The following is a 26,459-nucleotide window of genomic DNA, read 5'->3' as shown; positions in this document are numbered from 1 at the left end:
GCCCAGGACCCCTCAACCCCACATTAGACAGTGTTAGTCATCTGGTGCTGCTGTAACAGAAATACCACCAGTGGGTGGGTTTAGCGAGCAGAACTTTATTTTCTCATAGTTTAGGAGGCTAGAAGTCTGAATTCAGGGCGGTGACTCTAGGGGAAGGCTGTCTGTTGGCTTTGAGGGAAGGTCCTTGTCTCAGCTTCTCATTCTTCTCAGAGTTCCTTGGTGATCACCACTTGGCATCTATCTTTCCACTTTCCTGCTTTCTTCTGGGCCTAATCTGCTCTTTTATATCTCAGAAGTGATTGGCTTAGGACACAGCCCACACTGCTATGGCCTCATTAGCATAACAAAGAACCCTATTCCCAAATGAGATTACATCTACAGGTACAGGGGCCAGAATTTACAAGACATATTTTTGGAGGGCAAAATTTAATCTACAACAGTCAGTATCAGTAACACTAGCTGCTATAACAAAACTGTAGAGAACATGGTGTCTTAAATTAGTAGGCTTGTATTTCTCACTGTTATGAAGTGTAATTGGTAACAGGGAATCTCGGCTCCATACAGTTACTCAGGGATCCAAGTTCCATACAGTTACTCAGGGATCCAAGTACCTTCCATCCTGTGGCTCTGCCATCCTTACAATCTTGGAGTCCTCTGCTGGATCTGTTATTTCTAGAAGAAAAGGAATCATGCATGGGTGGTTTCTATGGGTATAGACTGCAGTCAGGTGGCCAGACCTTAGTCACATGGCCTTGCCTAACCCAAAGGAAGGCTGGGAAATGCCACCTAGCTGGGAGCCTGGGAGAGAAAGAACATGGATTTGCTGAACAGCTCATAGCCTCAGCCACAACGCTGTTGTCCCCCACCCATATCCTCCGTGACCCCTCAATTTCTCCACCATTGCTCCAACTCCCGACGTGCTCTGGGTGGCAAGAATGATTAAGAAGCGCTGGACTGCTAACTGAAGGGCTGGTGGTTCGAACTCACCCAGGGGTACTTCAGAAGAAAGGCCTGGTGATCTTCTGAAAGGTCACAGCCTTGAAAACCCTATGGAGCAGTTCTACTCTGCACGCATGGGGTCTCCGTGGGTTGGAATTGACTTGACAGCAGCTAACAATAACAATGGCTCCAACTCCCAGTGCCGTTTGCGCCATTTGTTGGGCTTCTTCCCTCCCATGTCACCCACTGACCAAGCTCCTCCACCCCCCACCCCAGATCTCACACACCAGGGAGGAGTGTCTGACCTTCAAAGTTCACCAATACTTCAAGGTCAGCCTTATCCAGCCTGGTGCCGTCAAGGTCTATACCTACTACAACCTGGGTGAGCAGCCAACCTTGGGGCTGGGGACTGAGGGTCCCAGGGGTCTGAGAGTGGGGTGTGAGGCCCCACAGTTATGAGAGTCCCAAGAGTCTGTGAGTGGAGGGTCTACGTTTCCCCAGGATCTGAGAATGGGGGTTGGTGGTTCCCATGGGGGCAGTGGTGTTTCAGTGCTAGAATCTCCCCTTCCATGCAGGAGACCTGGGTTTGATTCCCTGCCACCTCATGTGTAGCCACCACCCATCTGTCAGTGGAGGCTTGCATGTTGCCAGGGTGCTGAGCAGGTTTCAGAGGAGCTTCTAGACTAAGACTGGAACCCTGGTGGTGCAGTGGTTAAGAGCTCAGGCTGTTGACCAAAAGGTCGGCAGTTCAAATCCACCAGCTGCTCCTTGGAAACCTTATGAGGCAGTTCTACTCTGTCCTGTAGGGTCACTATGAGTTGGGATGGACTTGGCAGCGATGGGTGGGGCCAGACTAAGTCTGACTAGGAAGAAAGACTTGGTGGTTGGCTTCCAAAAAATCAGCCAATAAAAACCCTATGGATCACAATAGTCTGATCTGCAATGGATCATGGGGATGGCAAAGGACTGGGCAGTGTTTTGTTCCATTGTGCATGGGGTCACCATGAGTCGGGGACCAACTCAATGGCAGCTATCGACAACAACAATAACAAGGATCCCGTGGGTGTGAGAGTCTCAAGGATCTGAGAGTTGGGGTCTGTGGGGCCCAGGGATCTGAATGTTGGGGTATCCTTGTCTGAGGGTGTGGGGCGGGGGGATCTGGGCATTCCAGGCACGATCTCTGGGGCGGAGGCCACAGTTGTCTGTCTGACCCCTCGTCATCACTTCTGTCCCCAGAGGAGTCCTGCACTAAGTTCTACCACCCGGAGAAGGAGGACGGAATGCTGGACAAGCTCTGCCACAAGGACACATGCCGCTGTGCTGAGGGTGGGTGTGGGGGAGGGGTGCACCCACCGATCCTCACTCCCATGGGGGTGACCTGAGGGGCCCTGATGGCCACCCTCAGTGGACTCCAAGGGAAAGGGCCATACTGATGGCGGGGGGCCCAGGACAAGAAATGGGGCTGAGACTGTGCCCCCCTGCCTCCCACAGAGAACTGCTTCATGCGCCCAACGAGCGACCAGGTCACCCTGGACGAGCGACTGGACAAGGCCTGTGAGCCAGGCGTGGACTACGGTGAGCGGAGGATGGTGCTGTGTGTCTGCAGGACCGGGGAGGGCATGCGGATGTGTGACTGTGAGCAGCAGTGTGCATGGCTGTGGTCGTGTGTGTGTGACTGATGGTAGGTGTGGCTGTGTGTGTGAGATGGTGTACAGTAGGTGCAGCTGTGTGGGTGAAACTGTGTGGTAGGCGTGGTTGTGTGAGACTGTATAGCAAATGTGTGTGTGAGAGAGACGTAGGGGTGTGTGTATGTGAGAGAGACAGTGTGGTAGGTGTGGTTGAGTGTCAGGCTGATGTGTGTGTGTATGTGTGAGAAAGAGAATTATCGTTGGTGTGGCTGTGGTTGTGTGTGAGACTGCAGAAGGTGTAGGTTATGTATGAGACTGTAAGGCAGGTGTGTCTGTGAGAATGTAGTGGGGTGTGTGTGTGTGAGAGGGAGAGAAACGGTATGTGTGTCTGTATTAAGTGTGAGACTGGTGGTAGGTGTGACTGAGTGGCTATGGTTGTGTGTGTATGACTGTAAGGCTGTTACCGTGACTGAGTTTGGTTGTGTGTGAGACAGTGGTTGTGGGTGACTGGATGTGACTAGCTGTAGTTGTCCGTATATGACTGTACTTGTGGGTGATTATATTGTGTGCATGGTTGTGAGTGTGACTGTGTGAGGTGTTGGTTTTGAGTGCCTGTGGTTGTGTGTGAGGCTGGGAATGTGAGCGATTGTGATGCGAGTACGGCTGTATGTGAGGCAGTGGTTGAAGTGACTGTGGACATGAGTAGCTGTAGTTGTGTATGTATGACAATAGTTGTGAGTGACCATATTATGTACATGGCTGTGAGTATGGTTGTGTGTGAAATGGTGGCTGTGAGTGGCTGTGGTTGTGTGTGCACCTGTGAGTGTGAATGACTGTATGACAAAGAGTCACTGTGTGAGAGACTTTGGTTGTAAATAGCTATGATTATGTGTGTGGCTGTGTGTGAAGTGGTGGTTGTGAGTGGCTGTGGTTGTGTGTGCACCTGTGAGTGTGGATGACTGTGTGACAATGAGTGTCACTGTGTGAGAGACTTTGGTTGTACATAGCTAAGGTTCTGTGTGTGGCTGTGTGTGAAGTGGTAGTTGTGAGTGGCTATGGTTGTGTGTGTGTGTGATTGCTTGTATGTGTGGCTGTGAGTGTAACCGTGTGTGAAGCTTTGGTTGTAAGTAGCTGGGGTTGCATGTGAGATGGTGATTGTGAGCGATTGTGATGTGGGTGTGGCTGTCTGTGGCACTGGTTGGGGTGACCCTTGTGTGTGTTCCTGAGTGTCATGTGTGTGAAGCTTTGGTTGTAAGTAGCTATGGTTGTATGTGTGGCAGTGGTCGGGGTGACTGTGGTCTCATGTGTGCCTCTGGGTGTGAAGTGTGTAAGGCTGTGGCTGTGTGTGTGGCTGGCTGTGGTGTTCCACATGTATTTGGTTAGAGGAGCCAGGTGTGCTTGGGGGCGAGGCTGCCCCAGGTCCCCCCGCCTGTGACCCCATTTCTCCCCCTCCCCACAGTGTACAAGGCCAAGATGGTGAGGAAGGAGCTGTCCAGTGACTTTGATGATTACATAATGGTCATAGAGCAGCTCATCAAGTCAGGTCAGCTTGCACTCTGCCCATCCGCCTCCCCTGCTGCACGGCCTCTCTCCCTGGGCTCAGCCCCCCTTCCCTCCCTCACAGGCTCCGACGAGGTGCAGGTTGGACAGGAGCGTAGGTTCATCAGCCACATCAAGTGCAGAGAGGCCCTGAAGCTGACGGAGGGGAAGCACTACCTCATATGGGGCACCTCCTCTGATCTTTGGGGAGAGAAACCCAAGTGAGTGCTGCCCTGCGCCCGCCGTGATTGCCCTTCCTCCCTGCCCTGCCCCCTCCTTACCTGTCCTCACCTGTTGTACCTCCCCAGCACCAGCTACATCATTGGGAAGGACACCTGGGTGGAGCTATGGCCAGAAGCTGAGGAATGTCAGGACGAAGAGAACAAGAAGCAATGTGAGGACCTGGGCGCCTTCACAGAGAGCATGGTCGTCTTTGGATGCCCCAACTGAGCCCCGCCACCACCCCCAATAAAGCTTCAGTATATCTCACCTGTCTGCCAGAGTCTGGAGGTGTTTGAGAATGGGAAAGAGGCAGCTGGGATTCAAATAGCAGCTCCATCCTACCTGAAAAAGATCACCTGATTTTCCCTCCCACTTCATCCCCTCTTGTAGTTCACCGTCCAGGCCATGGGCCTCCTCACCTGAAAACCATGTACCTGCCTCACCTGTACCTAGCCTGAAGGGCACCTGCATCTTCCCCTGCATCTCACATGTTGCTCAGCTCCACCCTTACCTGGGTGCTCATTTGCATTCTTCGCCTCCGTCCTCACCTGCATCCTCACCTGCCTCACCTTCACTGCACCCTCAGTGGCCCACCTGCATTTCGTTTTGCATCTTTATCTACGTCTTTAACCTGTACCAGCGTTGCCTGTAGTTTCACCTGTCGTCCACCTGCGTCCTCTTTTTCATTATTGCCTGTATTTTCCCTGTACCTGCAGCTGGGCCCTCACCTGCATGCTTACCTGTACCCATCTCTGTATCTCTTTCTGTGTGCTCGCCAGCATCCTTACCTACATTCTCACCTGTCTTCCTCCCAGCATCCTCACTGTCTTCTTGGTTTTTAAAATAATATTTTATTGTATTTTTGGTGCAAGTGTACAGGCTCCCACTCAATAAATTCTGCACATATTGGCCAGTGACATTGGTTCCATTCTTCGCATACATTGTCAGCATTCTCATTATTTCCCTTCTGGTTGTTCCTCTCCCAATAACCTGCTCTCACTGCCCCCCAGCCTCCTCATCTATGCTTTACAGTAACTGTTGACCATTTGGTCTCATATAGATTTTTTTTTTTTGAAGCACAGTTCTCAAGGGTGACATGCTTTTCTTTTTGAGCTAACCTGCTATTTAGTTAAAAGATGACTTCAGGGGATAGTTTCACTTCAAGGTTGAGAGAGTATCTCAGGGCCAGAGCTTTGAGGATTCCTCCAGTCTCAATGGGTCCAGTTAAGTCTAAATTTCTTGAGAATTTGAAGTTCTGTTCCACATTTTTCTCCCTTTCTACCGGGATCCATCTCTTGTGGCCATGATCGGACACATTTGGTCGTGTTAGCGGGGCACCATCTAGTTCTCCTGGTCTCAGGGTAGAGGAGACCCTGGTTCATGGAGTCAGTTAATCCTGTGGACCAATTCCTTCTTTGAATCTTGGTTCGCCTCTATTCTTACCTGCCTTTCTCACCAGCATCTTCCCCTGCAATTTCCACCTCCACCTTTACCTCTTTACCAGCATACAAACCTACAGCCACATCTGCCCTCTTACCTCCATCCTCACCTGGATCTTTACGTGAATTCTCACCTGTATTCATTTTCGTCTGATTTGTCTCTTCTCCCGAGGTCATTTTCACTCCATTTCTCATCTCGCCTGCATCCTACTTTTCCTCCTCTGGGCTCCCCACGAGCCCCTGGGGGGTGTAAACAATTACACTCAGCTACTAAGGAAGAAGTTGGCGGTTTGAGTACATCCAGAAGAGCCTCTGAAGAAAGGCGTGGTGATGTTTTTCCTGTGAAGCGCAGTTGTACTCTGACTCACGTGGGGTTGCCATGAGTTAGAATCGACTCGATGGCAACTGGATTTGATTTGGGGGAGAGCTCATCCCACCTCCTCGGTCCAGACTGTCTTAATGAGTCAGAAATGAGTCCACCAGTAGGAGGTGCTAAGTGGCAGGCAGGGTGCCGTTTCCTGCCAGAGTCCTAGGCTGAGGAAGGCATGAGTCAGCAGTCAGGGGTGGGCACGGGGGCCGCTGCGGTGACAGCATCCTCAGAGCTGTGTGGGTGGCAGCCACCGCAGGCGCGTGGGGCCGCTGTCTGCTAGGTGTCTCTTTCAAGTGCACCTCTAGCCTCTTGGAGGGAGGCGGAGATCGTTCAGTGGTAGGATCCTCACCTCCCAAGTGGGAGACCCGAGCTCGATTCCCAGGCAGCGCACCTCATACATATGTAGACACCACCCGTCTGTCAGTGGAGGCATGTGTGTTGCCGGGATGCTGAACAGGTTTCAGGAGAGCTTCCAGACTAAGACAGACTAGGAGAAAGGGCCAGTTATCGATTTTCAAAAATCAGCCAGTGGATCACAACAGTTCAATCCACCACCGATCATGGGGATGGCGCAGGACTGGGCAGTGTTTCATTCTGTCGTGTGGGGCGTCACCATGAGTGGGAGGCTAATTGGATGGTGAAGAACTGCCCCATAGAGTTTCCAAGGAGTGCCTAGTGGATTCGAACGGTAGACTTTAGGGTTAGCAGCTGTACCACTTCACCACTACTCCGCCAGAGTTTCCAACTGGATAGCAGCTAACAACAAATCCCTTAGAAGACTATGTGTGTCTGTGTGCACTAGGGGTGCATCCAGGCTCCTGCTCTGGGCCCTCGTCACAAAACCCCCTCTGTGCCTGGAAATCCCCCCTGCACAGTCCCCTTCTCCTAAGACCGTGAGGCCCTGGGAACCCCCACCTCCCAACTCCAGGAATATCAGGGAAATATCAGCCCATTCCACCCCGCTCACCCCCAAGTGCCAAGTGGAGGCTGAAGTGCCTCCTTAAAAAAAAAAATCGCCGTTGTGTCAATTCCAACTCATGGTGACCCCACGTGTTACAGAGCCGACTACTAGTAGTAGTTATTGTCATAGGCCTGGGAGTATAGCTGTGAACAGCACACAACCTACCCCTGTGAACATTGCATTCTAAACAGGAAGAGCAGGAAAGGTACTTGAAGTAATGATCAAATTGATGTTGGACAGTGTCATGGATTGAATTCGGTCCCCCCAAAATATGTGTCAGTTTGGTTAGGCCATGATTCCCAGTAATGTGTGGTTGTCCTCCACTTTGTGATTTTCCTGTGTGTTATAAATCCTAATCTCTGCCTGTGGTTAAAGAGGATTAGGGTGGGATGTAGCACCCTTGCTCAGGTCACATCCTTGATCCAATGTAAACGGAGTTTCCCTGGGGTGTGGCCTGCATCGCCTTTTATCTTACAAGAGATAAAAGGAAAGGGAAGCAAGCAGAGAGTTGCGGACCTCAAACAATCAAGAAAGAAGCACCAGGAGCAGAGCATGTCCTTTGAACCCGGGGTTCCTGTGCAGAGAAGCTCCTAGTCCAAGGGAGGATTGATGAGAAGAGCCTTCCTCCAGAGCCGACAGAGAAAGAAAGCCTTCCCCTGGAGCTGAGGCCCTGATTTTGGACTTGTAGCCTACTAGACTGTGAGAGAATAAATTTCTCTTTGTTAAAGCCATACAGCTGTGGCATTTCTGTTATAATAGCAGTAGATGACTAAGACGGACAATGAGGACGTCCAACAAGCAGAGTAGGGTGGGCTGGCATGAGAGAGCCCCCCTAGGTCAGACCAGCAGTTGGGATCATTTTTAGATCATGTGGCCCAGGAAGATTCCTGGGAGGAGGTAGCCCTTGAGTTGAGACAGAGCTGACAAGGAGGGGCCGCCACAGGCAATCCAGGGAACAGTGTTCTGCACAGAAGGAACAGAACATACAAAGGTCTTGAGACAGAGGGAGCCACGTGAGCATAGGGGCAAATGCTTCCAGACACAGAGAAGACCAGCTGATGTTTATTCTAAGCTCAGGGATGGCAAACTTTTTCTTTAAATGGCCAGAGAGTAAAGATTTTAGGCCTTGCGGGCCAAGAGGCAAGATCCAAGGACATTATGACGACAACTATGGTCTTAGTTTCTCAGCACTGCTGTAACAGAAGCACTGAAGCTGCCGCCCAAGCTTCCCCTGATCCGCCGCAGCTTCCCCCTCCTTCGCAGTCCACCAAGCTGCAGTTTCTAACTGTGGCTCAGCCCCACCGCACTGCAGCTCTAACCGTGATTTGAATATGGCCCCAGAATCCCACATATGCTCAAACCAGAATCTGCCCCATTTGCTTGGGGTGGGCTGTCCCAGGGGTTGGGCATATTTTGGACTCAGCTTCTGGTGGCATTCTTGTTGGAACAAAGAGTGAGTGGCTTGAGGGGGAGGGGGGCTGGAGGGCCAGGCAGACAGGGGGCATAAGGGGCAGCTGCCTTGGTCAGATTCTGTCTCCCCCAGTGACACCCAGATCCCAGTGAACCTTTCTGTCTGGGCAGCCAGCTGTCTCATTGCAAGCAGGTGGCCACTGGCAAGGTGCAGACTCCCAGAATGAGATGCCAACTCTTGGTGCCCGGAGGTTGCCAACAGCAGAGTCCCCAAAATGGAGGTGGTGGCCAGCACAGGCCCTGGATGGCATGAGGCATTTGGCCACCAGTCAGGGAGGTGGACACTGGGGCTGGATGGGGGACAGGGCAGCGGGGTAGGCCTGCCTGGTCTCCCCAGCTCACTATGCCAGCCAGCTAGAGGTGCACTTGCAGGCTGTACAGAAATAGGGGGCTGGCCAGATTTGGCCTGAGAGCCGCAGTCTGCCAACCCCTGTAAGCGCAATAGGATCCCAGTGGAAGGTTTTAAGGTGAGGAGTGATAAGAGCAGGCTTATGTATTTAAAAGCAGCCCTGTTCATGCAGTGCTTAAATCGATCGGCTGCTAACCGAAAGGTCAGCAGTTCGAACCCACTAGCTGCTCCGCGGGAGAAAGATGTCGCAGTCTGCTTCAGTAAAGATTTATAGCCTTGGAAACCCATGGGGCAGTTCTACTCCGTCCTCAAGGGTCACTATGTGTTGGAATCTACTCAACGGCAAATGGGTTTGTAATTAGCTGCCATCAAGTCGGCCCTCGGCTTATGGTAACCTTGCTCACTATGGAAAAAAATGCCTGGTCCTGTGCCAGCCTCATGATGGATTTCGGATCAGTCTGTTGTGATCCATAGGGATTTCACTGACTGATTTTCAGAAATACATCACCAGGCCTTTCTTCCTAGTCTGTCTTAGTCCAGAAGCTCTATTGAAACCTGCTCGGCATCCTAGCAACACGCAAGTCTCAACTGACAGACAGGTGATGGCTGTGCATGAGGGGCACTGGCTGGGAATCGAATCCGGGTCTCCTGTAGGGAAGGTGAGAGCTCTACCACTGAGCCGCCATTGCCCTCCCCGCCCCCCAGCTAGAAGGTAGAGGGTGAATTAAAAGGTGGTAAGAACCAAAACTATTCCTTTGAACCAAAAAATAGCTCATCTTAATTAGTAAACTACATTGGCTTGGAGCGTTGTGCTTTTTTTAAAGAATCATCTATGTGAGATCAAATTGACAATGGCAACTCAAAAGTTTGGATGAGAGGCTTGGGGGCAGTGAGTATAAGTCGGTGGCGGTTGTTGTTGTTAGGTGCTGTTGAACCGGTTCCGACTCATAGCGACCCTATGTGCCACAGAAGGAAACACTGCCCAGTCCCGTACCGTCCTTACAATCATTGTTATGCTTAAGCCCATTGTTGCAGCCACTGTGTCAATCCATTTTGTTGAGAGTCTTCCTCTTTTCTGTTGACCCTGTGCTTTGCAAAGCATGATGTCCTTCTCCAGGGGCTGATCCCTCCTGACAACATGTCCAAAGTATGTAAGACGCAGTCTTGCCATTCTTGCTTCTAAGGAGCATTCTGGTTGTATTTCTTCCCACACAGATTTGTTCGTTCTTTTGGCAGTCCCTGGTACATTCAATGTTCTTTGCAAACACCACAATTCAGAGGCATCAATTCTTCTTCGGTCTTCCTTATTCATTGTCCAGCTTTTACATGCATGTGATGCCACTGGAAATACCATGGCTTGGGTCAGGGGCATCTTAGTCTTCAAGGTGACATCTTTACTTTTCAACACTCTAAAGAGGTCCTTTGCAGCAGATTTGTCCAATGCAATGTGTCTTTTGATTTCTTGACTGCTGCTTCCATGGCTGTTGATTGTGGATCCAAGTAAAATGAAATCCTTGACAACTTCAATCTTTTCTCCATTTATTTTGATGTTACTTATTGGTACAGTTGTGAGGATTTTTGTTTTCTTTATGTTGAGGTGTAATCCACACTGAAGGCCATCGTCTTTGATCTTCATTAGTAAGTGCTTCAAGTCCTCTTCACTTTCAGCAAGCAAGGTTGTGTCGTCTGCATAACGTGGGTTGTTAATGAGTCTTCCTCCAATCCTGATGCCCCGTTCTTCTTCATATAGTCCAGCTTCTCGGATTATTTGTTCAGCATACAGATTGAACAGGTATGGTGAAAGGATACAACGCTGACGCACAGCTTTCCTGATTTTAAACCACTCAGTATCCCAGTCTGTCCGAACAACTACTTCTTGATCTGTGTACAGGTTCAGTGGTAGAGTAATGTGGAAAATGATAGTGAGAAAGGTGGCACAACTTGAAGAATGTAACCAACATAGCTGGATTGTATACATAGAAATTGTCGAAATGTTGTTTCTTTGGCTGTGTATAACCAACACCAGAAACCAAACCCACTGCTGTAGAGTTGGTTCCAACTCACAGCGGTCCTATAGGACAGAGCAGAACTGCCCCATAGTGTCTCCAAGGCTGTACTCTTTACAGAAGCAGACTGGCACATATTTCTCCAGCAGGGTGGCTGGTGGGTTTGAACCGTCGACCTACAGGTTAGCAGCCAAGTACTTAACCACAGTGCCACTTAAAGGCTCCTTTGGCTGCACATACTTTCACCAAAATAAAGAAAAAAAAAAAAAGCGGTAGGAGTTGAAGCAGAAAGTCCATTTAGGGAGTTACTACAACTGTCCAGCAAGAGGTGGTGGCAGCCCTGGGCATGGAAACAGGAGGCTGGGACTGAGATCTGTTTGAGAGGGTGAAGCAGTAGGACTTGGCGAGGTATTGGATGTGGGGACGAGGCAGAGGGGGGACTGTAAGGTCTTTGGCTTGGTTAACTGGGTGGACGGTGCTTCCACTTCCTGAGCGTGGGCTCCGATTAAAAATTGCATGCGTATGTACATCCACGTACATGCCATGCACATGCATGCATACACACGCATGCACACGCAGGCACACACACACCTACCACACGATGCATGCATTCACAGTGTACACAGGCATGCATGCACACACACACACAACCTACCACATAATACATGCACACACACCAGGCACACACAGCATATACAGGCATGCACACACATGCACACACATGCATGTACAGCATACACAAGCATGCACACACACACACACAACCTATCACATAAGGCATGCACACATATGCACACACAGCACACAAGGGATGCACGCACACATACACACAGAGCACACACAGGTACAATACAGACACACACCTACCACACACACACGAGTACATGCACACCCCCTGTGTAACATACATGTGCACAAGCCCACACACATGAACACGCTTGCACACACACAAACACACATCACACATATGTACATGCAACACACATGCACACACGTGCACACATGTGTGCCTACACCTTCTACTCCTTTACCCAGTGCCGTTGAGTTGATTCCGGCTCATAGCGACCCTATAGGACAGAGTAAAACTGCTCCATAGAGTTTCCAAGGAGCCCCTGGATTCGAACTGCCAACCCTTTGGTTAGCAGTGTAGCACTTAACCACTATACCACCAGGGTTTCCAAAACACTGTATATATATTTAAAAACTAAAACTAAACTGTTGACCTTGAATGATTTTGACTCCTGGAGACCCCACATGTTACAGAGTGGACCTGAGCTCTGTGGAGTTTTCTTGGCTGTCACCTTTACTGAACCTGATGAGCAGAGCTTTCTTCCGCAGTGCCTCTGGGGGGGTTTGAACTGCCAGTCTCTCAGTTAGCAGTCAGAGGCAAACTGTTTGCATTACCCAGGATCCAAAACACTATACATTATTTCCTTATTCATTAGGTTGCCCGTCTTTCTTTCCCAACTTGACTCTGAGCCTCAGGAGAGCAGGGGCTTCTGTCTCACTCACTGCCGTGTCCCTGAGCCTATCTAGTACAGTACCTGGCCCCCAGGACATGCTTCGTAGATACTTGGTGATCAAGTGAACGAAGCAGCTAAGGAGGGGACCTGGGGCCTCTCCCTGCCCCACCCCGGTCCCCACCTGAGTCACATTTTCAGATGCTTCTGGAAAGTGTGAGACATGGCATGATTGAGAGTGAGCTGGGGCCGGGGGTGGGGGGACAGGAAAGAGAGGAGAGTGTGTGGGGAAAGGGGTGGGGCTGAACCTCAGTTCTAAAGGGAGCCGGCCCTCGAGCACTGTTCTGCAGGGTGCAAAGCGCAGGGGTGTTAAGCAATCCCGGCTTCCTCCGAGCCTGCGAGACCCAGCACGCCAGCCTTGCCCCGGGTGTCTCGGGGCCACATCTGCCAGGGCATGGAGGAGGCAGCTGTGCAGCCCTCGGTGTTTGTGGTGGACAGACAGACAGACATCCCATTCACAAGGCTAGAGCGTGGCCGCCGGAGGCAGGCCTGCAGCGCTGCCCGGCTGGGCCTGAGCCTCGTCCTGCTGCTGCTGGCTGCTGGGCTGGCCGTGCAGGGCTGGTTCCTGCTGCGGCTGCACTGGCGCCTGGAGGAGATGACCGCCAGCCTGCCGGTGAGTGGGTCTGGGGGCTCCCTGCGGGAGGCTGGGGGTGTCTCCTGGATCCCTGCGCATCTGTGTGTGTGCAGGATGGGAGCTGCACCAAGGGTGTCCAGCTGAATCCTTGGCTTTCTGGAATCCCGGGGCAAAGTTAATTTGCCTCCCTGAGCCTCACCTTCTTCATCTGTAAAGTGGGGATGGTAATAAGAGTGCCCACCTCGTAGGGCTGCTGGGGAATGAAATAAGAAATGGCATGCTTGGTGCCCAGCACGGGTGGCACATTCTAAGTGCTCAATGAATTGGAGCCAACATTAATAGTATTATTACTCTTGTTGTTGATAGTTGCCATCAAGTCGATTTTGACTCATGGTGACCCCATGTGTGCAGGGGAGAGCTGTGCTCCAGAGGGTTTTCAAGGCTGTGACCTTTTGGAAGCAGATCACCAGGCCTGTCTACCGAGGTTCCTCTGGGTGGGTTCCAGCCACCAACCTTTAGGCTAGTAGTCAAGTGCTTAACCATTTAATTATTATTATTATTATCATTAGCTTCTCTGGAGCCCTGGTGGTGCAGTGGTCAAGCTTTCTACTACTAACCAAAAGGTCAGCAGTTCGAATCCACCAGCCTGTCCTTGAAAACCTTATGGGGAAGTTCTACTCTGTCCTATAGGGTCGCTAAGAGTCGGAATTGACTTGGCTCCAACAGGTTTTTGGATTTATCAGCCTCTCCACGATCACCATGTCTGTGATTATCGTTAACCCCTTTTGAGTGTCTCTGTCTGTCGGAATCTTTCCCTGCGTCTGTTTCTGGTTGGCTGTGGATCTGTTTCTCTTTCTGTCTGCCGTGCCTGTGGGTCTCTGTGTGTGTCTGTGTGACCAACACCATGACCATATGGCCTTGTCCTCCTGTGTCCCTTATCTTCACATCCTTCTCCTTGTGTCTGGATCCATGTGTCTGCCCATGTGCCCATGTGGACCTATGCTGTTGGCCTGTGTCCATATGTAGGCTTACCACATGTCTGTAATCCATGTGTTGGTGCTGTGTGTCTTTGTTCCTGGGTCTCTGGGTCTGTAGACCCATGTGATCCATCAGCCACACGTTCGTGTGTGTTGCGTCATGTATCATGTACCTGAGTATGTACGTAAATGCTGAGGTCTATGCCCCATGTCACGTGTCCGTATCCAGTGCTGGTATTTGTGTCTACATGTCTAGATGCCCAGATATGCTTAATTTTATGTATTGAACAAACACTTTCCATGTGGGATAAAAATCACCCAGGTTCAATTCCTGGCTGAGGCACCGCATGCACAGCTACCACCCGTCTGCCAGGGGAGGCTCGCATGTTACTATGATGCTGAACAGGTTTCAGCAGAGCTTCCTGACTAATATGGACTAGGAAGAAAGGCCTGGTGATCCACTTCTGAAAAACGGTCCATAAAAACCCTATGGACCACAGAGTTCCGATCTGCAACTGACCACGTGGATGGTGCAGGACAGGGTAGGATTTTGTTCTGCCGAAGCTGGGGTCACCAAGAGTTGGGGGCCGACTTGGCAGCAGCTAAGAGCAACCACAGGTGTCAGACACTGGGAATGCTTTGCACAGATTAATTCATTAAGCCCTAAGCAGGTATGATGGTAAAATAGAGGGTGAGGGAAAGAGAGGGAGGCCCTCAAGGAATTGATTGACACAGTGGCTGCAGTGATGGACTCAAACTTAGCGATAATTGTGAGGATGGCGCAGGACCAGACAGTGTTTCATTCTGTTGTACACAGGGTCACTGTGAGTCAGAACTGATTCCAAGGCACCTAACAACAACAAAATACCACAGATCTCTCCATTTACAGAGAGGGAAACTGAGGCACGGGGAGGTTATGAGGCTGCTAGGCAGTGTGTGTGTGTGTGTGTGTGTGCGTGCGTGCAGCTCTGTGTACATGTTTGAGGGTGGTGGCTGCGGGCGTGGTATGTGTCTCATGTCCACGTGTCTGTGATGTCAGGCCGTTGCATGATGCCAGGGCATCTGCATGACTTCGAGGCATCTACATGGCATGGGGCGTCTACGTGACATGGGGGCGTCTATGTAACTTTGGGGTGTCTATGTGGTATGGGGGTGTCTGCCTGAAGTTGGTACGCTTCTGTAATGGAAGGGCCTCTGGGTGATGTCGCGGTGTCTGCTTGACATCAGGGCATCTGTGTAATAGGGTTGTCTGTTTGATATTGTAAGGAGCCCTGGTGGCACAGTGGTTAAAGCCACTGCTACCGGCGGTTCAAACCCACCAGGAGCTCCACAGGAGAAAGATGTGGCCATCTGCTTCAGTTAAGATTACAGCCTAGGAAACCCTGTGAGGCAGTTCTACTCTGTCCGATAGGGTTGCTATGAGTCAGGACTCCACGGCAGTGGGTTTGGGTGTGATATTGGGATGCCTTTTGATATCGGGGTGTCTGTGTGATATTGGGGTGTCTTTATAATGTTGGGGTGTCTTATGAGGCTGAGGTGCGGGCCCCCAGGCCCTCACCATGGGCTCCTCTGCATTTTCAGGTCAGGGACGCGGGCTCCTGGGAGCAGCTTGTTCAAGGTGAGTCAGGGCCCCGGGACAGGGAGGGGTGGTTCCCACGCTGCCCCCCAGCCCATTGCCCAACACCATTTGCACAACTGGCCCCAGCCTCACAGGTGCCCTTCCCCCTAGTCTGAGGAGAGGAAGTTCGGGCCACTCCGGAAGGGTGGGGTTGACACCGGGAGATGGACTCAATGACCCCGTGGGAGGTGCCAGTCCTCCTGGGCTCCAGGGCTGCCCCTGACCTCCCACTGCCTTCCCCTCTGACCTCTGACCCTTTCTCCCCAGAAGGGAGGTCCCACCAGACCAACCCAGCAGCACACCTCACAGGTGAGGGGACCCTGGGTGTCAGCACGAGGGGGGTTGGGGTGTCTTTGGGAGACCAGACAGACCATCCCAACATGCCTGAGACACTCCTGCTTCCCTGGGATATTGATCCCATGGGACACCCTCCACTCATTCATTCATTCATTCAATGTGTGTTCACAGAATGGCTGGGACTTGAGTCCATATATTTTTAATTTTATTCATTTAATAAATGCCATAGAGTGCTTACTATGTGCCAGGCACTGGTTGTGCTTTACACAGATTTATCCACTGAATCCTAAGCAAGCACTACTCATAGCTCCATTTACAGGGATAGAAACTGAGGCGCACAGTTTACTGGACTGCAGCATTCTGCCCTGATTCCTTGGTTCTGCCATTTATGCGTTTTGACACTTTTGGAAAGTCATTTAATTGCCCCGTGCCTCAGTTTCCCCCTTTGTAAAGCAAGTGGTACAACAGTTAAGCTGCCAACCGAACCCACCCAGAGGCTCCATGGGAGAAAGTCCTGGAAATCTGCTCCTATAAAGATTACAGCCAATGACAGAGACTGGAGAAACCCCTAGAGTATGGCCCCTGGATGCCCTTTTAACTCTGTACTGAAGTCACTCCTGAGGTTTACCCTTCATCCAAAGATTAAACAGGCCCATAGAACAAAACGAAACTAAATGGGTACACCAGCCCAGGGGCAAGGACGAGAAGGCAGGAGGGAACAGGAAAGCTGGTAACAGGGCACCCAAAGTCGAGAATGGGAGAATGTTGACATGTGGTGGGGCTGGCAACCAACATCAATTAAAAACAATATGTGTATTAATTGTTTAGTGAGAAACTAATTTGTTCTGTAAATTTTGATCTAAAGCATAGTAGAAAAAAAAAAAAAAGATTACATCCAAGAAAACCCTATGGGGCTGGTGTGTTCTGTCACGTGGGATTGCCATGAGTCAAAATTGACTCCACAGCACCCAACAACATCACCAAAGCAAGCTGCTTCGCCTTTCTGTGCCTCAGTTTCCCCACCTGCCAAATGGGGATGACCTATGACAAACAAATTACTTTGCCTGTCTGTGCCTCAGTTTTCCCATCAGCAAATTGGGGAGGAAGTGAGTTCACATATATAAAGTCCTCGAACAGCCTAGCCCCAAAGTGGAGGCTCAGGGACGGGTGGGAATGGCCTAGGGTCCCACAGCAAGCCTGGGGCATGTACTGACTGCTCCTCTCATCTCTCTCCACAGGGGCCAATGCCAGTCTGACAGGCAGTGGGGGCCCACTTCTGTGGGAGACACAGCTGGGCCTGGCCTTCCTGAGAGGCCTGAACTACCGAGATGGGGCTCTGGTGATATCCCAGGCTGGCTACTATTACATCTATTCCAAGGTACAGCTGGGTGGCATAGGCTGCCCGCAGGGGCTGGCTGGCAGCCTGCCTGTCACCCATGGCCTTTACAAGCGCACACCCCGCTACCCCAAGGAGTTGGAGCTCTTGGTCAGCCGGCGGTCTCCCTGTGGGCGGATGGCCAGCCCCAGCGTCTGGTGGGACAGCAGCTTCCTGGGCGGCGTGGTGCACCTGGAGGCTGGAGAGGAGGTGGTCGTCCGGGTGCCTGGCGAGCGCCTAGTCCGGCTCCGCGATGGAACACGATCTTACTTTGGGGCCTTCATGGTGTGATGGTGGAACGAATGGGAGGCTGGCAGGCAGAGACCTCAGAGGGTGCCCCAGGAGACAGAAAACCCAATACGAAGAGATTTGGGAGACTCCTGGGGAACCTCAAAACTCAGGGGCCAAGAACTAAGCCACTTTCCAGATGGAAGAACCAGCTGGCTGTTGCAGAGGACCTAGAACTTCAGATCCGGTTGTGGAAAATACTGAAGCCAAAGACCCAGAGACTTGCGGTCCTGTAGGCCCCCAAGTGTGGGGGTAAAGCTGATTGCCTGATATTCAGGAAGAAGGAATGAGGGTGGATATTTATGCTTCTGATTCAGAGTGAAATGGGACTTGGGGGTTCAGGGACGTGGCTGGAGAAAGAAAATGTCACCGCCCACCCCACTCTCACGAGGATGGGTGGGAGGAGGGTCATCCCTGGACTCATTTCTGTGGAGGGCCCAGCCCAGCCTCACATACGGTCCTAGTCACACACTTGAGTACCGCCCACAGGCTTGTGGCCACATTCAGCCTGGCCACTCAACATTACGCTCGGAGACATAAGCCCCGCAGTGTGCTGGTAAACATTTAACACCCACCTCTCCTGGGAAGGAGCAGCTTTGTAGTGATTGCCCATTTCCATGGTGTAAATTCTCCTCCCACCATGACTGATTTCCAGCTACCAATGTATCATCCACCAGCTGGGTGCATTGTGCCACTGCTAAGCACACACTTCCCAGGAGGGTGAGGATTCCACAGATTGGAGACCGTAGTGGCCTCGGCCACTGCAGAAAACCCAGCACCCTGCCCAGGGCCTGGCACACAGCAAAAACCCAAAACCAAACCCACTGCTGTTGAGTCGATTCCAGCTCACAGCAACCCTATAGGACAGAGTAGAACTGCCCAGTAGCGTTTCCAAGGAGCAGCTGGTGGATTCGAATTGCCAACCTTTTTGTTTGCAGCCAAACACTTAACTGCTTCTCCACCAGGGCCCCGGCATGCAGCAGGCACTCGGAAAATTTTTGCTGATTGAAAGAAAGAGCAAATGAATATATAGGTACGCCTACAGCATCGTAGAGAATTGATCACACAGCTCCACAATTTCAGTCGCCCTTTCACAACCACAGATACAGACACTCAGAGCATCAGAGTCACACACAACTGCACCATCACACACAAGTCACACCATCGGAAGCAAACATTCAGCGGACACAACCTTTTGAATGTACAACACAGTCACCAACAGGTCACAAGACAATGTTGCAAGTGCATAGTCACAGACACTACCTCATGGTCACGGCCATCACACATAGCCATACAATCACATACAAGTTAGGAGACAACATCGCAACCACAGTCATACAAGCCACGCCTGTCACACATGACCACATGACTGCATACAAGTCACAGCTTTGTGAACTCACAGTCATAGACACTGCATTATTACCATGTAAAATGCAAACAAAAGTCACAAGACAACATTGCAACCAGTCACAAACACTACCTTGTAGTCACAACCATCACACACAATCACACACAAGTCACAAAGAACATCACATCACAGCCTCACAGTCACACCCAGTCACGACCATCATACCAGACTTGGCGTAAGTCGCATCACAATCTGACCCAGCTAGGTACACAGCAATGCAATGACAAACACACAACATCACACACACACAGCTTGGCCTAAGGTTCCTTTCTAGCCAAGACTAATATATACTGGGGTTTGAACCATACCCTGTGCCCAGTCCTGGGCCTTGACTGCTGGTCGTTGAAATAAACGGCAAACATTTGCACCTGGATCTGTCTAGTTCTTAAGGGAAGAAACCTGCTGGGAAAGGCGGGGCAGAGTTATTAGGTCCCAAGAACCCCTTGAGGAAGGGGAGGGTTGGGTAGGGGAGCAATGTCAGCCTAAAACAGGCAGCTGCTCACAGAAACATAAGGTTGAGTATAATGATCCATGAAGGTCATTTTACACATGAGGAACCTGAACTTGTTGACCCACCCCCAAACGCAGGTCTGCCTTTCCCTCAAATCCACAATCCCTGTCAGGGTAGAGGTCGTACCCTGCAAGGCACCCTTACTGCAGACATCCAGGGCACAGCGACAGTCTACCAAAGCAGCTGGAAGCTTGGAGTGAGTGGAAGCAAGAGGGGGGTATAGGGGCGAGACCAGGGGCAGATAATTCCTTATACATCGGCTGACCTATGCTAATGAGCATATATCACTGTGTGGCTGGAGGGAGGTCTTAGTTCCTAGGACCCTAGGATAAGGGCACAGGCCCTGCAGGTGAATTAATGGTTATAATATTGTTATTGTCGATACTATTATTGTCATTGCTGCACAGTACAGGGGTGGAGAAAATAAGCTTTACAATCAGACCTTCCTGGATTCTAATTCCACTCTACCTCTTACTGGCTCTGTGACCTTGAGCAAGTCCTTTTTCCTCTCAGTGCCTCAGTTTCCTTGTCTGTCCAAGAGAGTCAACAGCAGTACTCGCCTCCTAGCTTGCTGTAGAGGTTCAACAAGACCAGGCATGGAAACTGTTTGGTATGATGCCTGGTACACAGTAGTAGCTCATTACGTGTGCAGATGCTGGAAGTGATTTAGAAATATTAATGAAAACTAGTATTTGTTGGGCAATTTCCACATGCTAGGTATCACGTGCGAGTCACATCTTTGTATACGTGCTTCAGTCCTGGGCAGAAATATCATTGCCCCCTTATTCCAGATGGTAGGAGTTTCCTGCCTCCTCCCCTTGCTGTGCTGGTGGGAGGTGGGGCAGCCCCAAATGCTTGGCCCCAGCCCTCGCTAGAGTTTCCTTTACTCTTATCATAGCTTTTCTGTTTCTGTGGTTTTGATGGGGAGACCAAGGTGTGGAGACATTGTATTTATAAAAGCCACCGACTTCCGCCTGGGGATGGAACCTCTCACTAACTTTAACCTCCAAATATCATTCCTGGGAGGGACCTCCCAGCCTTGAAGAGGAGGAGAGAGAGGAAAACGGGGGTGGGGGGGTGGGGGGAGGCACTAAGGAAGCAGGGGAGGGGAAGAGGAGGAGGGGCTAAAGGAGAAGGAGAGCAAGGAAGGGAAGGGAGGAGACGGGAGAAAGACAGAGGAAGGAGAGAGAAAGAAGGGGAGGGGCAGAAGGAGGAGGAGGAAGGTAGGGGAAAGGGGGCCCTGCAGGGGCTAAGGCTGGTGCAACAGGAGACCTGAATCCCAATATGATTTCAGATAAAGTGTGGGGGCAGGAAGCCCCTAGCCCAGGCCACTGACCTATTTTTCAAATTTCTGAGAAATTTATCTGCTTGATTTCCGCTTTCACTGCCTGTGCTACTGCCTCTTGTCACATTTCACCCTCCCTTCCCCCCGACTCTTCCTCAGGACCTGAAGTCTGACATCCTCACCCCATCCTCCAAACCCTGAACAGGAACCCTTCCACCTTTCTCTTCATCTCCAGGGGAGGTCCAAGTAAAAATAATGATGATAAAATAACTTATTAATTTTATATTATGGTACTATGTCCCTTTTGCTAAATACCACTGTGTTCAAACACTTCACATGCATTTTCTCAGAGAAACATGATGGTTCTTATGCTAGAACCAGACAGCCTGGTTTCAAATCCCCACTCTTCTACTTTCCAGCTGGGTGACCTTGGATTCATCCCTGGCTTCTCTGGGCCTCGTCTATAAAACAGGATGAATAGTGACCCCTACGTTACCCCAGCTATTGTGAGATTAAATGATTTGAGTCTTTAAATACTTTTGCAGAGGTTGGCTTACAGTGAGCTCTTTAATCCTTAGTAGATATTCTTTTTGTAAGTGTAGTTGTAATCACAAACACATTTAAAATTCTATTTCTTTTCAGTTATTACATCAAAGGTGGCCTTACAGCCATAGGTTACAGCTAGCCACTGGGTGTGTTTTTTAAAAAGGGAATTAATAGTCGATACTTAAGTATTTAAAATTTTTGCATTTGGTCTAGTCTAGATTTCTAGATTCTCTTGGAAAGTTGGAAGCTGTAACAATAACCCAGGCTGGGTAGAGACTGCCCCTTTTGGACAGGGCATAGACTCGCTAGCTTGCCACAGTCCCTACCACTCCCAGCTTTCTCGCACACTGAGGTTGAATGTCAGTTGTCTTTCATCATCGTGTTTGTGCTACCGTTTTTCTTAAAATAACAATAATAATTAATTATAATTCACACTTCTACAGCACCCACTGTGTGCCAGGCACTATGCTATCTGCATTAATTCACATCAACTAATTTAATGCTCCCAATGGGTGGTGCTATTATTATCCCTATTTTATGGATGAGGAAACCCTGGTGGTGTAGTGGTTAAGTGCTATGGCTGCTAACCAAAGGGTCAGCATTTAGAATTTGCCAGGGGCTCCTTGGAAACTCTATGGGGCAGTTCTACTCTGTCCTATAGGGTCTCTATGAGCCAAAATTGACTCGATGGCACTGGGTTTTTATGGATGAGGAAGCCCAGGCACAGAGAGGTTAAGTCATCTCTCCATTAAAAGTGGGAATATATATGGCAGCCTGAGATGACCTTAGTTTTCAAAAAAAAAAGAGAGTTCATAGTTGTATGAGTTTCCAATTGCTGTGGTAACAAATTACCGCAAACTTAACAGCTTAAAACAACACCGATTTATTATCTTACAGTTCTGGGGGTCAGATGTTCAAACTGAGTCTTACAGGGCTACAGTCAGGGTGTTTACAGAGCTACCTTCCATCTGGAGGCTCTAGGGGAGAATCTGTGCCTTTGCCTTTTCTAGCTTCTAGAAGCCTCCCACACTTCTTGCCTAGTGGCCCCCTCTTCCATCTTCAAAACCAGCAGCCTAGCATCTTCCAATCTCTCTCTGATTCCAGCATCACATCTCCTTCTCTGACTGATTCATCTGCCTCCCTCTTCTGTGGGCCCTTGTAATTTCCTTCAGCTCACCCAGGTAATCCAGGATCCCCCCCCCCCATCTCAAGATTCTTAATGTAATCACAAGTCCCTTGAGCCATGTAAGGCAACATATTCATGGGTTCCAGGGATTAGGACACAGACATCTCTGGGGAGGATGAGACATTATTATATCTATCATAATAGTCCTTTATGGAAAGTGAAGAATGTTCCTACATGTTTAGTAACCAAAGGGTGTGTGTGTTAAAAATAAAATAGAATCTAGTTTACTTCCCCTGTTTTTATTAACTACTTGGCCTCTGCAGGCATTTGAGTTTGTGGTTACAACTCTTGAATAATATGATGTTGTGGGTTGGGACATGGGCGTGGAGGTGCAGGAGACTGACATTTGATCTTTGAGTTGATATGGTGCAGGGCGGAAGGATTTCAGCATTAAGGCTGTGGGTGAGAGAAGTGGGGTGGGGTAAGGAGAGAGACAGAGAAGCTCAGACTGCCTATGGGAAGCTTTTCCTGAATCCCAGCACTATCCCAGCTCCTCCATCCCTGGGTCCCACCCTCCACCCTCCACCCTCCACCCCGGCCCTGACCACATAGGGCTGAGAGTGTCTTGCCAGCTCTGATTCATCTGCTCATTCCTCCCCGAACTAGGGAATCTTCAGGGGCAGAACCTGGGGATGGGCCCGCAGACCACCACCTATCTGTGAGTTTGTCGTACTGTGGGGGCTTTCATGTTGCTATGATGCTGGAAGTTAAGCCATTGATATTTCAGATACCAGCAGGGTCACTTATTGTCATGGATTGAATTGTGCCCCCCAAAATACGTGTCAACTTGGTTAAGCCATGATTCCCAGTATTGTGTAGTTGTCCTCCATTTTGTGATTGTAATTTTATGTAATCTTACAAGAGATAAAAGGAAAGGGAAGCAAGCAGAAATTTGGGGACCTCATACCACCAAGAAAGCAGCACCAGGAGCAGAGCATGTCCTTTGGACCCAGGGTCCTTGTGCCTGAGAAGCTTCTTGACCAGGTCCTTGATGACAAGAACCTTCCTCCAGAGTTGACAGAGAAAGAAAGCCTTCTCCTGGAGCCGGGACCCTGAATTTGGACTTGTAGCCTACTAGACTGTGAGAGAATAAATTTCTCTGTTAAAGCCACCCACTTGTGGTATTTGTTATAGCAGCACTAGATGATTAAGACACCCGCAGTAGACACGTTTCAGCTGAGCTTCCAGACTAATACAGACTAGGAAGAAAGGCCTGAAGATGTATTTCCAAAAATTGTCGTTGTTGTTGTTAGATGCTATTCTGACTCATAGTGACCCTATGCACAACAGAATGAAACACTGCCTGGTCCTGCGCCATCCTCAGAGTTGTTGTTATGCTTGAGCTCATTGTTGCAGCCACTGTGTCAATTCATCTTGTTGAGGATCTCCCTCTCTTTCACTGACCCTCCAACAAAATAGACCAGATGGAGAGACTGTCCTGCTGGCTTTGAAGAAGTATGCTGCCATGTTGTGAACAGCTTATGGAGGGGGCCAAATGGCAAGGAACTGTGGGCCGCTTCTAGAAACTGCCAGCTTTAGTCCTACAACCACAAGGAACTGAATTCTGCTAACAACAATGTGAGCTTGGAGAAGGATCCCAAACTCCAGACAGGAATGCAGTCTGCTGACACCTGATTGCAACTTTGTGAGACCCTGAGGGGTGCCTGGACTCCTGTTCCAAGGAAACTGAGATAACAAATGTGTGTGTGTTTTTGTTTCGTAAAAAAAATATATATGACAACATTTGCCAATTCAACATTTTTCATGTGTACAATTTAGTGATATCTATCTATTACAGTAACCATGTTTTACAACCATCACCCACAGTTGTGGCCAAATTTCCCATCACCTTAAACAGAAACTCACTGCTTCCTAAATAATGATTCCCCTTTTTCCCCTTCCTCCTGCTTTGGTAACCACTAATGAACTTTGATCTCTACGGATTTGCCTATTGTAGGTATCTCATGTAAGTGTACCTTTTTATGCACAAAAAACATTATAAAGAAATACTTCCAGATACTCTAAAACATCTGATGTTTTGATATGCTTTGCAAAGTACAGGCCGCCACCACCTGCAGGTATACAATGTTGGCCCCAGGCTCCCACGATGGGCCACACTTCTCCCACATGCACAGGTACCCCAAGGGGTCCTTGGGCAGCAGCTGGCTGCATGTGGGGGCCTTCAGCATGGTGCTCCCAGCGGCAGTCCACAGCAGCTAGCAGGCAGCCCACATGCCCCTGCTACCTGGAGCTGTGAAAGTGCCCGCCCCACCATCTGCATAAAGGGCCTGGCCAATCAGCATTCATTGAACCTAGGACCCGCCTACACGAGGCTGCATACCCAATGGTAAGGAGCCTTGTAGCCCTGGATTTGTCAATGGGCGGGGGCCATAGAGAGGAGGAAGGCTAGAGGGTCTTGAATGCCCCTACCCTCATTTCCTTCCAGCTACTTGGTTTTTTCCTGATAGGCTTTATGGCGTTGATTGTAACAATGGTTGTACTTAAGTTGGAAGTTTGTAACCCTGGGACAGCCTGTATTTCGCTCAGCATGTTTTTAGGGTTCATCCATGTTGTAACATGTACCAGGACTTCATTTCTCTTTATTGCTGAGTAATATTCCAGTAGTGTTCCAAGGAGCTGGACTATGTGAAGAAGAACAGGGCATCAGGATTGGAAGAAGACTCATTAACAACATGGGATATGCAGATGACACAACCTTGGTTGCTGAAAGCAAAGAGGACTTGAAGTATTTACTGATGAAGATCAAAGACCACAGCCTTCAGTATGGATTATACCTCAACATAAAGGAAACAGAAATCCTAACAACATCAAGATAAAAAAAGAAAAGACAGAAGTTGTCAAAGATTTCATTTTACTTGGATCCAAAATGAACATCCATGGAAGCAGCAGTCAGGAAATCAAATGATGTATTGCATTGGGCAACTCTGCTGCAAAAGATCTCTTTTAAAGTGTTAAAAAGCAAAGAAGTCGCCTTGAGGACTAAAGTGTGCCTGACCCAAGCCATGGTGTTTTCAAACGTCTTATATGCATGGTAAAGCTGTACAATAAATAAGGACAATGGAAGACCAATTGAAGCTTTTGAATTATGATGGTGGCAAAGAATATTGAATATACCATGGACTGCCAGAAGAATGAAAAATCTGTTTTGGAAGAAGTACAGCCAGAATGCTCCTTAGAAGAGAGAGTGGAGAGACTTCCTCTCACGTACTTCGGACATGTTATCAGGAGGGACCAGTCCCTAGAGAAGGACATCATGCTTGGTAAAGTAGAGGGTAAGTGAAAAAGAAGAAGACCCTTAATGAGATGGATTGACACAGTGCCTGCAACAATGGGCTCAGACATGGCAATGATTGTGAGGATGGCACAGGACTGGGCAGTGTTCCGTTCTGTTGATAGTAGTAGGGTTGCTATGAGTCAATTGAGTTGGTGGCACCTAACAACAATACTCCATTGTGTGTGTATATACCACATTTTGTTTATCCATGGACATTTAGATTGTTTCCACTTTTGGCTATTGTGAACAGTGCTGCAATAAACATTGGTGTACACGTGTCTGTACACCAATTACATTTGTGGCAATGTGTTACACAGCAAGAGCTAACTAATACAACCTCCCAGGTAAACCTTCTGCCCCAAATCCTTGTCCCAGAGTCTGCTTGTGGGGGACTCCAAATTCAGACACAAGTGTGGCATACATTTATCACAATCCACAAGATGTGCAAAAAAAAAAAAAAATGTAGCTTTCTTTTTAAGTAATAATGCAGTTTAGCTTATATTTCAAGACCCCTTTCTGCCAGGATGATGGAAACTTGACATCAACCCATTTGGGAACCATCTGTCATGGATTGAATTGTGTCTCCCAAAATGTGTGTCAACTTGGCTAGGCCATGATTCCTAGTATTATGTGGTTGTCCACCATCTTGTCATCTG

The 26,459-nt window shown here is 49.5% G+C and overlaps 2 protein-coding genes across 4 annotated transcripts in view; both read left to right on the top strand.

Annotated features, from left to right (window-relative positions):
- The window catches only part of LOC126072007 (complement C3-like), a 40,707-nt gene extending 35,468 nt beyond the window's left edge, over window positions 1–5,239 (top strand). Inside the window, exons 36-41 of the mRNA XM_049876583.1 lie at window positions 1,216–1,321; window positions 2,176–2,265; window positions 2,431–2,514; window positions 4,027–4,110; window positions 4,192–4,327; window positions 4,415–5,239. Of these exons, the coding sequence (XP_049732540.1) occupies window positions 1,216–1,321; window positions 2,176–2,265; window positions 2,431–2,514; window positions 4,027–4,110; window positions 4,192–4,327; window positions 4,415–4,556 (642 nt within the window). The 3' untranslated portion in view covers window positions 4,557–5,239. The remainder of the gene's footprint in view (window positions 1–1,215; window positions 1,322–2,175; window positions 2,266–2,430; window positions 2,515–4,026; window positions 4,111–4,191; window positions 4,328–4,414) is intronic.
- Window positions 5,240–12,714: 7,475 nt separating this feature from the next.
- On the top strand, window positions 12,715–18,546 carry TNFSF14 (TNF superfamily member 14). Of its 3 annotated transcripts, none has more exons than XM_049876581.1 (4): window positions 12,715–13,056; window positions 15,576–15,612; window positions 15,883–15,921; window positions 17,148–18,546. In XM_049876581.1, exons 1-4 carry the CDS (start codon window positions 12,838–12,840, stop codon window positions 17,573–17,575), a joined length of 723 nt encoding a protein of 240 aa, XP_049732538.1. In that variant the 5' UTR covers window positions 12,715–12,837; the 3' UTR covers window positions 17,576–18,546. The 3 variants fall into 3 exon arrangements, with proteins under 3 accessions (XP_049732538.1, XP_049732537.1, XP_049732539.1); XM_049876580.1 differs by having other exon boundaries at window positions 15,880–15,921; XM_049876582.1 differs by lacking the exon at window positions 15,883–15,921.
- Window positions 18,547–26,459: the final 7,913 nt, after the last annotated feature.

The sequence above is a fragment of the Elephas maximus genome, chromosome 3, assembly GCF_024166365.1.
Source record: "Elephas maximus indicus isolate mEleMax1 chromosome 3, mEleMax1 primary haplotype, whole genome shotgun sequence".
NCBI classification, from domain to species: Eukaryota; Metazoa; Chordata; class Mammalia; order Proboscidea; family Elephantidae; genus Elephas; species Elephas maximus.
The sequence above is the reverse complement of the archived record's forward strand: the minus strand, read 5'-3'. Positions and strand labels throughout refer to the sequence as shown.